We start from the raw sequence: 14,777 nt of genomic DNA, 5'->3' as shown, positions 1-14,777 counted from the left end.
AAGCACATAGAAGATGAAGGGCAAACAATCTGATATCCTCTACTTTACAGCTTAGCTTCTTTTTAGAGTGGCCTCCTCGTAGATTGGATGTGATAACGTGGACGTTTCAATAAGCAGAGGATCACATTTAGCATTTACATGTTTCCAATGTATGTATTTCATACTAACTGTAAGTGCTTAAGGACATAAGGCAGGCGTGTGATAGAAGCTAATGTGTTAGCCTAACTATTTGTTGCCCTTCGTTGTGAAAATACATGTTTATATAGAACATTCAGGTTATTTTTCTCTCTAAAGCTTGTTTTCTTAATGATGGAACTCCTAAAAGATTGTTTGTGTTTTGAGAAATCTCCTCCATTTTCTCCAAAGAAATGCACTCCTCTAATTAACTAACAGTGAGACCATCTCCTTCACTCTGATTGGTTTAGTGTTAAGCCATGATGTCATTGAGGATGAATGAAGGAGGGCTACTTTAATGGGAATCATGAACATAAGGTTAATTGCGTGACATCCACACCGCAATAGGTCGATGTCCTTAGAAGCAGCAAATGAGTAATCGCACAAGTGCATGTATTATAAACCCTCAATCAGAGATCCACTCAACTGATGAGCAGAGAATTAGGATTAGTGGCTCTGCAACAGGATACGGTTTAGAGGAGTACTTTCATCAGACCAATGTAATCATTCACTGAAGTTATTTTCAGTCACAAATGACAAATAGCATTGTTGGATTAAACGGGAAAGCCTCGATCTCTCTCTTTTATCCCACTGTCTGAAATCCTCTTTAGATGTATACTAACTATTTTCCGATGTTGAATGATTGTGTTACAGCTGCTTCTTCTTCTGTTTTATCTGCTATGTTGTATTAAGCAGTGTGTGAACAATAATAAAAAACAATTTTGACACGGCAGTGCAGATTATTTCACCGTCTAATAAATTCAAGTTGAACATTTTATATTTCCCCTGCTGCTCGGTGATTAAATAACTGCTGTCTTTGATCTTTGTTGTGTTTTCTCTCAACAGGATAATTGCCATGTGTGGGGACTATTACATTGGGGGGCGGCGGTTCTCTTCTCTATCAGACCTGATTGGTTACTACAGCTATGTGTCTTGCCTGCTAAAAGGAGAGAAACTGCTATCACCAGTGGCGCCTCCAGAGGTGAGACTGACTTCATTAAATTCAAAATACTACATTTTAATCTATTCTGGCATATTTAACATTCCCAAACACATTTTTCATCCACTTTTTAATAATTGTGTGACATGACATTACTTGGTATTTGCTCTTCTTCCTGACTGTAGTTGTTTTCTTAATTAAATATTGCAACACACCCTGTTTTGGTACTATAGGGTAGTCCCGTGGAACACTCTGATTAAGCGTGTTAGTGTCTTGTGTATTTTAAAATAGAAATGCAGATAACTTTTCAAAGAGATCCACCAGAACTTTATTCAAATGTTAATTCCAAATACATGCAAAAACTGTGAGGCTCAACAGCAGGGTATGCAAAATTAAAAGCTAATCTCATGAAAAGTTGTCCACTACCAAGTAATTTAATCTGATCAAATATTTCAGGGTTAGAAAATGAGTGGGAAAAAATTACCATTTTAGTGAAAGTAAAGTAAACCTCAAGTCCTTTTTATAAAGCCACTTGCTCAATGTGCAAGGGATTATTTTCCCATCTTCCATATCCCCTTCTTCTTTTACCTTCAGGCAGTGTTCGCAAGTGTTTAAAGCAAAGCACAAGCTAATGCTAATTACCTTTTTCAGCGGAGTGTGATGTCTCCCTGAGGGGGTTGTAGTAGAATACTTGAATTTGTGGAATAATTAGGGGGTTTAACATGGATGTGCTTTCAGAAGGTCATGGATAAGAGTGAGAGTTTTTATTCTTTGTGTGCCTGTTTCCACAGCCTGTAGAAGACAGGAGGAGAGTCAGGGCCATACTTCCTTACACCAAAGTGCCAGATACCGATGAGATCAGGTAACCACGTTTGTGACTATGTAACCGTACAAAAGAGTCCTATTGTTATACTAGTAGTAGTACGACATTTTCTCTTCTCTTACGTAGTAGTACTCTCATAAACATGATCCATGTCTGAGACGCAGACAAGCCTCGGGGATTTTATGAGCTTAAAAATATATCATTTGATTGTATTGCTCCCAAAAAAGCAGCCTACGTTCACTTAGTTTTTTATTGGCATGTCACAGGCCTGCTCTTCCCTCACAGCAGCCTGGAAATCACATCATCTGACTTGTTGTTGAAAAACTTCTCCCTGTTATTAAGCTGCAGTAGGCACACTTACTGATGATCCCAGCTATCCCCGATTTCCTAAATTTGATCAACATCTGTCCGAAGTCAACCTCAACCCTCAGTCTGCCAACGAGCCACTGGCTTAACCGAGCATCAAGACATGCAATAGTTACCTCGCATGTTATAAGTCTGAGGAGACACCTGCTGGTAATGCTCTGCTATAACACTATACTCTAAATAACCAGAGAGGTGCATAGCTGTCCCTTTCTTTCACAATATACAGATAACAAAGCTTTGAGATGGATTGAGGTCATATTAAAACAACAGATTGATAGCAGATTTTACAGCGTGTTTCACAACTCTTTATTTTTGCCTGTTTTCATGCAATCTGCACAATGTTATAAGATAAGAATTACTTTATTATTCACAAACTCGGACAATTTTGTGTTGCAGCAGCATGATACAATACAAGGTATAGAAAATAATCAGAAATAAACAATGCTAAAGTGTAGACAAGAAAAAATATGTATAAAAATAAACTGGCATTAGAGAAAAGATATATATATATATACAGTTGACTATGAAGATAAATAAGCTATAAACTGTCAGACAACACACTATTGAAATGATCCTTTTGTCTGAATTGCCATTTTGATTCAATGATATCTTCAGCTTCCTGAAAGGGGACATGTTTATTGTTCACAATGAACTGGATGATGGCTGGATGTGGGTGACCAATGTTCGCACAGAGGAGCAGGGCCTCATTGTGGAGGATCTGGTGGAAGAGGTGGTAAGTACAGTACACAAAGTGTACTATGTATCTTAAATTAAACTAAATAGTCCAAAAGTGTGAGGTCACAATTTCTCATACAAGAGTGGCATTAGCAGAGCACCCATAGTAGTGATATATGACTCCATCGTCGTCACAAAGACTGAAGTTATTGGTGCTTTTGATTTCGTGTCATGACAAATGTCTGTTTCTGGCATGTCTCTAGGGACGGGAGGAGGATCCACATGAGGGAAAAGCGTAAGTTATTATACTCTGATTTCACTGTTCTCAGTGCAGCAACTTTATTTGCTTTATTCATACTTTGAAATAGCAGATAATTACATGATAATATCCACCATGTGAGCTCAGCCTTGTTGCTCGCCTATATTCACAGAACATATTTTTGTTACGTCATTAAGAGTATCATGACAGCACATTACTCACAGCAACCGTTATTATTGTGTTCTCTTCGACCATGTCCTTCAGCTTTGGCAAGTCTTAAAGATTGACAGAGTTATTGATTCTACCCTGAGAGAGGATAGAAGCTCTAGATTAAAGTCTTGCCACATCCAAGCATGTCACTCTTCTAACCTTATGGACAACAAATGGGAACACGTATGTTTGTAGACCCTAATTCCTTTTGGTAGTCATTTTACTTACAAGAGTGATGTCAGTCATTTAGGATTTGTGTTTAGAGATGGTGATGTTGCAGAAGACTGTCCTCGAAGTCTGCATTTTGTTAACTAAGCTACATTTTTTATGCTATTGGATCTCCTGAACAGATGGTATCACGGAAAGATCACCAAGCAAGAGGCCTACAACCTGCTGATGACAGGTACCCTTCCTCTGTGCCTTTCATTACCCCAACATTATTAATCCGTCGTGACATTATTGTGTATTTTATTTGTCAGAAATAAGTTGTGAAGTCCATTTATCGAAGTATTTTTGCTGAGCAGAAGCAAAACCTTGCTTCCTCGCTCTGATTATCTCCCCCCTCCCTCCCCTCTCATGTCATAGTTGGCCAGGTGTGCAGTTTTCTGGTCCGACCGTCAGACAACACACCAGGGGACTACTCGCTCTTTTTTCGCACCAATGAAAACATCCAAAGGTTTAAGATCTCCCCCACCCCAAACAATCAGTACATGATGGGGGGGAGGTACTACAACAGGTACGTCCTGCATTGTGCCGTCCTCCAGCGGCCTTTAGAACAGAATAAAATCACATAAATGATATGCTGACCGTTGCGTTTTTTCAGCTGCTGCCTGCGTTGTGTATTTTGACTTGTTACTGATTTGCTGCTTCTGTCATGGGCAGTGTTGACGACATTATCGACCATTACAAGAAAGAGCAGATTGTCGAGGGCTACAACCTGAAGGAGCCCGTTTCGGTGCAGGTATGTTCAAAGAAATTAAGTTATATTTATTTATAATGGGGAGACATTTGAGAATTTAGGGGTGTTATATGCTCTTAAAGGCTCCTACCTTTACTGCCATCCAAAGTATCCAAATATTGATGTCAGAAGAGAGCAGTTTAAATGACAAACAAACTCAACTTTAAATGTGAAAATATATTACTTCAAACATCTTGATCTTCATTATATAGGACTTAAAAAGTATGGCAATGTAAGCTGGTCATTGATTTGAATTGATTTGATGATTGTGTGATGGCTTGGTTTGTGTTTGTTTTTACTGTAGAACCAAGAACAAGTTCTTTCTGACACAGTGGATGGGAGAGAAATATATAACACTATCAGACGGAAAACAAAAGACGCTTTCTACAAAAACATTGTCAAGAAAGGCTACCTCCAGTTCAACAAAGGTAAAGTAACATCTGTGTCGTACAGACCATCAGTAGCCACTTGTGGACCTGTATATTAACGTATCTCTGGTTCCTCTCACCTTCAGGCAAAGGCAAACGATGGAAGAACCTTTACTTCATTCTGGAGGGGAACGATGCTCAGCTCATCTACTTTGAGAGCGAGAAGAGAGCAACCAAACCAAAAGGGCTGATCGACCTGAGTGTGTGCTCCGTGTACGGTGTGCATGACAGTCTGTTTGGCAGGTGAGATGTCGAAGTGTTGTTTCTGTTCTAATTCAGTAAAGTTGTCAAAAATGACTTTCACTCATCTATCTGAATCATAAGGTGCCAATACATGCAAGGAATGTCATAAAAAAGATGTAACATACCGTACAAAGTAACTTAAAATCCTCTCTTCCATTCCTCTCGCAGGCCACACTGTTTCCAGATTGTTGTCCAGCACTTTAGTGAGGAACAGTACATATTCTACTTTGCGGGAGATGTTCCAGAGCAGGCACAGGTGAGTAGCACTGCGCTAACATAGATAACTGTCTCACTGAACAGGGTAGTAAAAGAACATCGCACCAAAACACATTTTCAGTACAACCTGCTCCCTCTTCAGATACAGGAGGCCCCTGGGTAGTCATGTACAGTTGTAATAAAGACTTATATGTGATGGATAACCTGTTGTTTTAGTTCTCATTAAACAAACAAGTACAAACTTTGTTAACATTGTATAGGGCAGTGAGTTCTTCAGACTTATGATCACTTTGTTTTCCAAATGTTCTTACGGTGTTCTGTGTTTGCAGGATTGGATGAAATGCCTTCAAACTTTCTGCAGTAACTTGAGGAAAACCACTCAGCCGACAACTAACAAGAGGCTAAGACAGGTACATATTACATCAGTGTGTTTTCATGTGCATCAAGATAAGAGGTAGATGATCAAAATGCAGTACAACAAGTCAGTCAGAAGGTGTTTATCACTCAGGTGTAAAACCACCAGCAGTGAGTCATTTCAAAATCAGAATTACTCCAAATTAAGCAGAACATGATCAGAAATACCTTAAAGTTTGAAAGCTCCTAATTTTAATATCTGAAACGACATTTACCTGGCTGACCCTAGCAGGCTTGTTGGAGCAAGATTATTATAAGAAAGTAAATGATGTTACTGGTTAATTCCCACACTTAGCTCGACCATTTTCACTCGCATTTGTATGTGTTGTGTGCTAAATCCTGTGTCTCTCTCAGGTGAGCAGCCTGGTGCTGTATGTGGAGGAGGCCCACAAACTACCAGTGAAGTATTTCACCAACCCGTACTGTAACATCTACCTGAACAGCGTCCAAGTGGCTAAAACACACCCGAGGGAGGGGCAGAACCCCGTCTTCACCGAGGAGTTCATCTTTGAGTGAGTCCGTCAGACCTGCTTAGAATGAATCAGATCTTCTTTGCTTCAGATTTCTAAAATATACGTTTCTCTTGTTTCAGTGACTTGTCGAGTGAAATCAATAGATTTGAAATCAGCCTGAGCAACAAAACAAAAAAGAGCAAAGAAAGTGACATCTGTGAGTACATTTAAAACCAATGTGATCTTCTTTAGTCTCATTTTGTTTTACATCACAACTGACATCACACCCACCTCTCCCGCCTCCCTTTCTCTCCCGTTCAGTGTTCATGCGCTGCCAGCTGAACCGTCTGCAGAAGGGCCAGATGATCGATGAGTGGTTTCCTCTCAGCTCCCACGTGCCTCTGAAGGGCATCGAGCCTGGCTCTCTGCGAGTGCGCGCCCGCTACTCCATGGAGAAGATCATGCCCGAAGAGGAGTACGCTGAGTTTAAAGAGGTCGGGAAATGGTTCTGAATGTCCATTTACTGGCTCTGTTATTCCCTTCCGATGACAACCCTATCATTGTCCTCTGCAGATGATCTTGCAGAAAGAGTTCCACGTCATCTACGCTCTGGCCCATGTGTGTGGTCAGGACCGCACCTTATTAGCAAGCCTCCTCCTGCGGATCTTCAGACACGAGAATGCTGAAGCACCTCTACTCAGGACCCTCAATGACAGGGAGATCAGCATGGAGGGTAAGAAAGAAGACTATAATAACAAATAAAAACACATGCTGCATAATGTGTCTAAATGTAAGTCAGTACTTGAATATTCAATACTGCTGTGTAGAAATACCTCAGAGTGGAGTGTTTCACAGGGTTCGTCTTCATTGTTTTGCTTTATATGTACAGCCATGTATTCCTACACTGGTATAACCTTGTACACTTCTTCCAGATGAAGCCACAACATTGTTCAGAGCGACCACCCTCGCCAGCACGCTGATGGAGCAGTACATGAAGGCCACAGCCACACCGTTTGTTCACCACGCTCTCAAAGACACCATCCTCAAGATTATGGAGAGCAAACAGTCCTGTGAGGTAAAGAACTGAAAGGATTACACACGTGAAATACCAGTTTCTGCGCTTTTTCCCCTGCTCTTATCTGTGGCGCAGGGTTCATTGTTTTTAAATGATATCAGTGTAGTGGCTCTGCAAGAATGTACAGTAGATGAAAAGAAAAACAAAGTGACACAGCATCAACATGGCTGAAGTCTCAAGGCTGGTTTGTGAGTTCTTATTGAGTTCACATTGAAAGCAAACTCTAGTCAGTACGAGAAACATCACAAATGCATTTCCCAGTGGCTGACTTAAAAGAATGTCAACATTACCTGCAACACAAGATGCTGTTGTCACTGTAGAGGAATTGTATCTTATCTAATGAATTTAAAATAATGTATTCTAATGAATCCGTCTCTCTGTCTCCTTCTGTCTTTGCTTCTAAGCTGAACCCCTCCAAACTGGAAAAGAACGAGGATGTGAACCTGAACCTGACTCATCTGCTGAACATCCTGTCGGAACTGGTGGAGAAGATCTTCATGGCGGCTGAGATCTTACCACCGTAAGAACAAACCCTCACATACTCACACTGCGGTGTCGTGTTTAGTGTGTTTAAACAGAAATAGTCCAAATGTCTAATGAACACGTATATAAGTCATTGTCTCTCTGTGATGCCCCGCCCAGGACGCTGAGGTTCATCTACGGCTGTCTGCAGAAGTCTGTGCAGCAGAAATGGCCCGCCAACACGACCATGAGGACGAGAGTTGTGAGGTAAAGAAAGAGAGCTTTGAATGTGCCTTTTGTCAGTGTTTGCTGACCACTTGCATTTCAGCGTTTTATTTAGTGCTTATTCAGTCAATTTTATTTCCTCCATTCTCCTCCCAGTGGCTTTGTCTTTCTAAGACTGATCTGTCCGGCCATCCTCAACCCCAGACTGTTCAACATCATTTCTGGTGAGCATCAGCCTAAAAACACATGTAACCCCCCTGTTTGGCGAATCCTATGTGTGTTATAAACTATCCTCTCTTCTTGCAGACCCTCCTTCCTCAGCAGCAGGCAGGACTCTAACACTGGTGGCCAAGTCCGTTCAGAACCTGGCCAACCTGGTTGAATTTGGTGCTAAGGTGTGGATTTTGTACTTGAAACAACAGCTAGAGTAGAAATCTATATTTAAGGCAGTAGTTATACATCTAAATTTTGCCCTTTCACAGATCTGTATTACAAAATGATGTCTTTTGAAAGTTCTAATTGACTCGTTGTGATTATCCTCAAACAGGAACCCTACATGGAGGGTGTGAACCCTTTCATCAAAAACAACAAACACAGGATGATCATGTTTCTGGATGAGTTGGGGGTGAGTAACAGTCTTCGCTTTTTGATCAAATCATCCCAAAACTGATATTCTTCTTGCATGCCCTGGCTTCTGACTTTACTTCACAAGCTTTGAACATTTTCCCGTTGTGTTTGCAGAACGTCCCTGACCTCCCTGAAGCCACAGAGCACTTTAGGACCGAGCTGTCCAGGGACCTGTCCCGGGACCTGGCTGCGCTGCACGAGTTGTGTGCCACACACTCGGACGAGCTGCGGACACTGAGCAACGAGAGGGGAGCACAGCAGGTCAGAGGGCCAATGAGATTCACACAGTGGAATTTACCGTAGCCATGTTTCAGAGAGCTGTGTCTAACTCCTGCTTCCTCTCTCCGCAGCATGTGTTGAAAAAGCTGCTGGCCATCACAGAGCTCCTCCAGCAGAAGCAGGCTCAGTATGCCATGTCCAACAGCAACAGGTAGTACAGCACTCCTCCATCTCCCCATCCTCTCGTCAAGTCTCCTTCCACCGGACTGCAGTGCAGAGACCTAGCATGCTCTACCCTCATCACCATGGCAACCCCTCCATCATGTCCTCCTCCAATAGTCCCGCCCATCCCCCACCATCTTGTCCCATTCACCACAAGAGAGCTATGCAACAGCCGAGTACAAAGCCGACGCAGTACTTAAAATAAACCAAACTTGCACCAGTGACTGATAGCTACATCCACAGGAATCAAACTTTAAAACTGTGTTCAAAATTCTGACTTTGGTACACGTCATTCCCTTCATCACAAGGGCCAAATATTGAGATTTTCAGAGTATCGTTGTACCCACTACGTGTTTTCACAGCACAGGTTGCCAAAGTGTATCCCCTCCTCCTGCTCCATATGAGGAAACTGACATGAAGAAGCTCGTTCTCTCAGTCCCCTTTCTTGTAACTGGATTATGAGCGACTATGCTTTTTATACTGTAATTTACTGATTTATTTTAAGGTTGTGACAATATCCGCAAAGTGCTGAAACTAAGCATTTCTGTGTATTTTGTTCTTTTTTTTCTTTCTTTATTTTCTAGATTGGAACAAAGTCTTTCAGAAACGTATGGTTATTTTATATTAAGAATAAATTCTCTTGCTGGAATCATGAGTATATAAGACAGATGAACTGATTTTTTTTTCCTTCCGATTGTATCAGCTACTTTTTGATTATTTGGTAAAGTCTTTGTTGACACTTCTCAATGCCAGACACATAATCAGAGATACCAAGTAAAATAAAAGTGTTTACAGCAGTAATTTTCTTGAATAGTACAGACTGTATCAGACATGCATGCACTTATTAAACAGTTTTTGTAAAGTAGATAACGGAGTCATTCATTTGCACACAGTATCATGTGGACTGGTTACGAACAAGGACACACGGTGTAGAAAAGTATCTTTATTCTTACTGCAGAACAAAGGCAAACCCAAGTTTCTACACACTGTAGAAAAGTAAATGTACACATATGCAAACTGTGGATTTTTCCTGAAGGCTTGATCTTCCAACCTTACAGTTAAAATCTGGAATAACAACTTGAAATCAAAAAGCCATGTCGGGGTGAACGCTCATAACATGTCTTCGTCACTCATAATCTGCAATGGAGGGGAAAAAAAGGATTTTAGAAAGATTTACAGTTATTAATTATGTCTGAATGTTGCCTTGAATGCAGAACAAAGTCTCACCTCTTCTGTTAGACGTGGTTCTTTTGCTACATGCCCATCTTCTTCATATCCTCTCTTCCGTTTGCTGCAATTAGAAAAGTAGTTTTAATAAGAGCGGGCACATCACAGAACGCAACTTCAGGATTCAATCAGAAGTTATCTTTGCAAGCTTTAATTGTTGGTGAACTGTTTCTTACATCTGTGACCAACCCTTCAAATCCATGCCCTCTCATTTAGGTAAATAATGTAGCATGTAGTTCCCCTATAGCTTCATGACCATCATAAGTAGTTTCCAATGTCTCTTCATTATCAACTCCTATTCATTTAGACTAGAAGTAGTGGTGGTAGCATGTTAGTACACAAAGTGATTCTCCTGGCTTGTGCCTTTCACAAACATGTCCGCTTTATCTTACAGGACAGAGTGCACCATCATGTCACTGGCTGCTGCCATCCAGGTAATGTGAGTTTTACAGATTTCCACCAGAGAATCAAAAGTGTGGTAGTCTAGACCACACCGCCAGCCAAAGCGAGGCCTCGTCCCATGAGGTGTCCCCGACCGAAGACTTAAGTCAGTTTTGTATTTATAAAAGCATGTGGCCTAGATTCCTAGCAGTTCGATCGCAATATGGCTGTTCTCCACGGGGCAACACTTGCTGCATTTCTGAATACTGTCCTTCCAAAGCCCTTCCCAAATGCTTCAGACACCGACAGTGTGTTGAACTGATTTACATTTTTGACAAGAAGCCTTGTCGCACGAGACCTTTTCGAAGAGATGATTTCTGTGAAGATGGACCTGAGATACAGTCAACTGCAAAATGTGTGAACTCCTTTTCTGCCTGCCACTCCCTCCGTTTGACTGCTTATTGTGGCTGGTGATGTAAACCAGATGGAGGTGGCACCCTGCTCTGCCACTGCTCAAGTTGGGGAGGATAACGGAGGAGGCAATCCAAAGCATTGAACTAGCGTTTTCTGCCGTCATCAGGGAATTTAAACACAGCACCTCTCTCCAAGATGACACAAGCCTTAACTCCCTTTCTACTCACCATCTGCCCACCGTGTCACGTGACTTTATGACGAGCTCTTCCTTCATAAGCGTCCACCATCTTTGTGTGAGCTACCACGCAGCACAGAAACCACTTGTTACATTTTTTTATATGCTGCTTCGTTTGTTGATATTGTATCCTTAGGCTTGTGTAGAAGTAACTGGTGTTTGTGTATGATCTAGTCAAACAGAGCTGAACGATAGTCTAGGAGGTCTCTGTAACGTGTCCTGTGCATGTGTTAACCCTGATGGGATCCTGCTTTAGTGTGTGGGCCTACATATATGCTGCTCTAACAGACATCACCTGAACCCCCCTCTAAGCCTTGGGGTGTGAACAAAAGCTTTCATGCATTTGCAGTCTCTCTCTCTCTCTCTCTTGCTCTCCCGCCATCACGGTGACGTTTCAGTACACCTCTGTCTGCACCGATAGATTCATCGTGAGAAGTCATGCCATGCACAGATTTATCAACTTTCAAAGTCATGGAGGGTCGGCCTCCTGTGCCTCCTGATGATTCACGCAGCTGCAGAGTCTGAATCTGTGCCTGTCATAGCTAAAGAGTTTACCAAACTGTTTACTGTAGTTGCACTTAATGATACCACGGACCTCACCAACCTCACCAAGTGTTAACAGACAGCCGGCGATAGATAAATGAGCCTAAAAGTCTCCTCATCAGCGATACCGATATCAAATGTGCTACATGGTATAGATGATGTAGGTCGGAATGTGGCGTGCTGTTGTACTTCCTTTCTGTATTTCATACAGCTGATGATGTGTTCCTTTTTATTTTTCTACCTGATACTGAACCTTGAATCTTTTTGCATCTTAGATACGACAAACCTGGCTAAAATAAAACTGTTACTATGTATGACAATGAAAAACTGGAGTTGCTTACTTTGGTGTGGGGGGATAACAATTACATTGGGGAATACAAAAGGTTCAAGGCACAACAAATTAGGTACATCCCTATTTAGGGTTAAAAAAAGTACACTAATCTTAATATAAGGTCCATATAAAAGACATTCATTTTGAACTACAGAATAAAATCACCTTTTCTGACAGGGTATATTGTGATAATATAGGATCCTTCTCTCTAATTATTAGCAATCTCTAAACACAAGCAGGTAACTTCCTCTACTTACTTGTTTGAACTGGCAAATTCAGCATGAATCCTCTCCAACTTCTTTTTGTAGGCATTCACCTCCTCTGGTTTGGGAAGTCCATACTTCTTAAGGATGGTTTTCATCCCTGAATGAACAAATGTACACATTAAATCTCAGCTAAAACGTCCCATGTGCCATAATGCAGTGAAACGGCTCACTAGCCCCATCCTGTGGTGTCACATTGAAGGTGCAGCTCACTCACGTCTCATGGATTCATACATCTTTGAGAGAGTCTCCTTGTCCTCTTTCAGCCCCAAACACTCATTGAGGTAGCTGTGCATTTGGAACAAAACAATGTTTTACCATTTACACATTATCTATCTGGCATAACATTTACCTTTAATTGCTCAACAAGCTTCATAATGTTTTAGAATGAACATGTCTAACAACCCACCTCTCCATGCTGAGACTGGCTCTGGAGGCGCTGTTCAGAATCGCTGTTAGAGCGATCTGAGAGGGGGGGAACATCAGTCCTGCATCTGTAATGGTCGCCTGTGTCAGAAAGTCATCTGCACTCTTCCTCAGTGACTCAGGGTTCTCCAGTGCTGGGTATCTTGTCTGATGGATGAAATGCATGAAAATGACAACATGTATGAGACAGGACACATACACAGCTAGATAAGCACTAATCACAAATGAAGCTCTACCTTGAGGTCGATGAGCAAACCCTCCATGGGTCTGTATGGGTTGTGGACCACCAGGTGAAACTTCAGTTGTTGGATCAGCAGCAGCTCAAACTCCAGGATCTGCTCCAGAACCCTTTCCTGCCCGGCCGGGGTCTCCTGCAGAAGGTTGCCCACAAACTGGGTGCTGGACACATTGAATTCCTCCACTTTACAGGACAGGTATGCACACGTCAGCCTGAAACAGGGAGGTGGGTTTGTAACGGGTTGTGCACACAAGTAACAACAAGGCTAAACAATATACTTTTCAGCAGTTTTGGTGATGAATGAAAACCCTAAACGATAGCTGAATTGCAAAAGCAAAAGTTATCATTCATACAAAACCATCAAGAATTCCTAAATGTATAGCTAAATAAAGGAAGATGTTATACACTTAATACAAAATTGATTTGAGCTCAATAAGTAGTGTCATGGTTAGTGTGACTAATTCATCCACTGTACATATCCTAAATAAAGGATGTTTGTTTTAAGTCGGGCTAAAACCTACATAGAGAAGCAATATCTTAAAATATATTTAAAAATACTGCAATCAATACATTAGTACTTTCCCCCCAATATTATCCAGGCCAGTTTGCAAAAACAATAAGACTACACCATTGTGTTTTTAAACCAAATTGTGGATGCGGGCAGCTGTTAAGAAACAGGAATTAGAGGAAACTGCACCACACCTACACACACATTTAAAATGATAAATAAAAACACAGATACTATGTGGCTAACATGAGATATATGGACTAAATTACATTACTTTTGGCAATTTAAACACACAACTGGAAGAATTGTTGTATCCTATGACTAACTTACATAGAGGAACTAATTGGTCATGGAATATTTGGAAATGCTTGCTTATTTAATTTTAAACATACATGTACTCACATTATAATTCGAGGGTGGTACTCCATGATGGTGTTGTGCAGGTAGAATCTCCTGAAGTACATGATGCCTGTACCCTGCACAGGTGGGACATACACGGGTGACACAGATGTCTACAGGTAGTAAGGATATATTAACCACACTGATAATGAGAAAGCACACACATACCACGACAGACTTGGGCATTGCAGGCTTGAAAGCATTGCAGAAGTCCAGCATCCTCCTCTCATAGTGTCGGAATAAAACGTCCTCCTCGTGCCGCTCCAGGAACAAGGACTCACTCACCCCAGGCTGATTCAAAGAGGCGCGAGGAGGTGAAGTAAACAGTCACATTTGAACTTTTTATTGTGTGAGGATAGGTACTTCTTACCTTCCCACTTTCTAGTATCTTGTGACGGAATTTCTGATTGGCCTTGCATCTCTTCTGCTCAATGTCGTCTTCATTTTTTAAAATCCAGTATTTTCCCTGTGAACTGTTGTGGAACATGGCTGCTCCTGCAAGAAAAAAAGAAAGCAAAACTGTCCAAATAATGCGAGGGAAACAACAACAGTAATAGAAATGAAGTGTTAACTAAGCTGCTCACAGTGTAACAGGTTTGCGCTCACATTAATTTACTTACTTTATTTGTGTCTATTCCATTCAAACGTGGGTAACGCTGTCGAAGACAAGGATGTGGTGAAGCATGAGGTAGCTCTGTACAAACAGCTTCTTTAATTCCTCGAGAAACTTCAAATTCACTCTATAAAAGATACAAACACTAGCAAAACACTGCTGCGTGTCGCCACTTTTTTACGTCAACGTCGTCCCATTTTGATGACGTACT

At 41.4% G+C, this 14,777-nt stretch overlaps 2 protein-coding genes across 2 annotated transcripts in view; one reads left to right on the top strand and one right to left on the bottom strand.

The window, feature by feature from the left end:
- The window catches only part of LOC134873656 (ras GTPase-activating protein 1-like), a 26,044-nt gene extending 13,946 nt beyond the window's left edge, over positions 1-12,098 (top strand). The window contains exons 3-25 of the mRNA XM_063897448.1: positions 1,021-1,156; positions 1,906-1,976; positions 2,919-3,036; positions 3,242-3,273; positions 3,798-3,850; positions 4,033-4,183; positions 4,330-4,408; positions 4,710-4,833; positions 4,920-5,076; positions 5,245-5,332; positions 5,622-5,702; positions 6,061-6,218; positions 6,299-6,375; positions 6,480-6,652; positions 6,732-6,891; positions 7,091-7,233; positions 7,638-7,753; positions 7,876-7,962; positions 8,077-8,144; positions 8,227-8,315; positions 8,468-8,545; positions 8,662-8,808; positions 8,898-12,098. Of these exons, the coding sequence (XP_063753518.1) occupies positions 1,021-1,156; positions 1,906-1,976; positions 2,919-3,036; positions 3,242-3,273; positions 3,798-3,850; positions 4,033-4,183; positions 4,330-4,408; positions 4,710-4,833; positions 4,920-5,076; positions 5,245-5,332; positions 5,622-5,702; positions 6,061-6,218; positions 6,299-6,375; positions 6,480-6,652; positions 6,732-6,891; positions 7,091-7,233; positions 7,638-7,753; positions 7,876-7,962; positions 8,077-8,144; positions 8,227-8,315; positions 8,468-8,545; positions 8,662-8,808; positions 8,898-8,981 (2,470 nt within the window). The 3' untranslated portion in view covers positions 8,982-12,098. The remainder of the gene's footprint in view (positions 1-1,020; positions 1,157-1,905; positions 1,977-2,918; positions 3,037-3,241; positions 3,274-3,797; positions 3,851-4,032; positions 4,184-4,329; positions 4,409-4,709; positions 4,834-4,919; positions 5,077-5,244; positions 5,333-5,621; positions 5,703-6,060; positions 6,219-6,298; positions 6,376-6,479; positions 6,653-6,731; positions 6,892-7,090; positions 7,234-7,637; positions 7,754-7,875; positions 7,963-8,076; positions 8,145-8,226; positions 8,316-8,467; positions 8,546-8,661; positions 8,809-8,897) is intronic.
- ccnh (cyclin H) lies at positions 9,917-14,777 on the bottom strand. Its single transcript, XM_063897449.1, has 10 exons — positions 14,574-14,777; positions 14,324-14,448; positions 14,122-14,244; positions 13,957-14,030; positions 13,045-13,258; positions 12,792-12,955; positions 12,600-12,670; positions 12,377-12,482; positions 10,216-10,279; positions 9,917-10,125 (listed from the first exon to the last, which is right to left on the bottom strand). The coding sequence occupies exons 2-10, from the start codon at positions 14,438-14,440 to the stop codon at positions 10,099-10,101; spliced, it is 960 nt and encodes a 319-aa protein (XP_063753519.1). The 5' UTR covers positions 14,441-14,448; positions 14,574-14,777; the 3' UTR covers positions 9,917-10,098.

Source organism: Eleginops maclovinus, chromosome 12 (assembly GCF_036324505.1).
Source record: "Eleginops maclovinus isolate JMC-PN-2008 ecotype Puerto Natales chromosome 12, JC_Emac_rtc_rv5, whole genome shotgun sequence".
NCBI lineage: Eukaryota > Metazoa > Chordata > Actinopteri > Perciformes > Eleginopidae > Eleginops > Eleginops maclovinus.
Note: the sequence above shows the minus strand (reverse complement) of the source record. Positions and strands in the feature narration are given on the sequence as shown.

Coding starts and splice junctions, on each gene's coding strand:
- ccnh (XM_063897449.1), bottom strand. CDS start 14,440: ATGTTCCACAACAGTTCACAGGGAAAATACTGGATTTTAAAAAATGAA. Junction 12,483..12,599: donor GATGTATGAATCCATGAGAC/GTGAGTGAGCTG, acceptor TTGTTCATTCAG/GGATGAAAACCATCCTTAAG. Junction 10,280..12,376: donor GAATTTGCCAGTTCAAACAA/GTAAGTAGAGGA, acceptor TTCTAATTGCAG/CAAACGGAAGAGAGGATATG.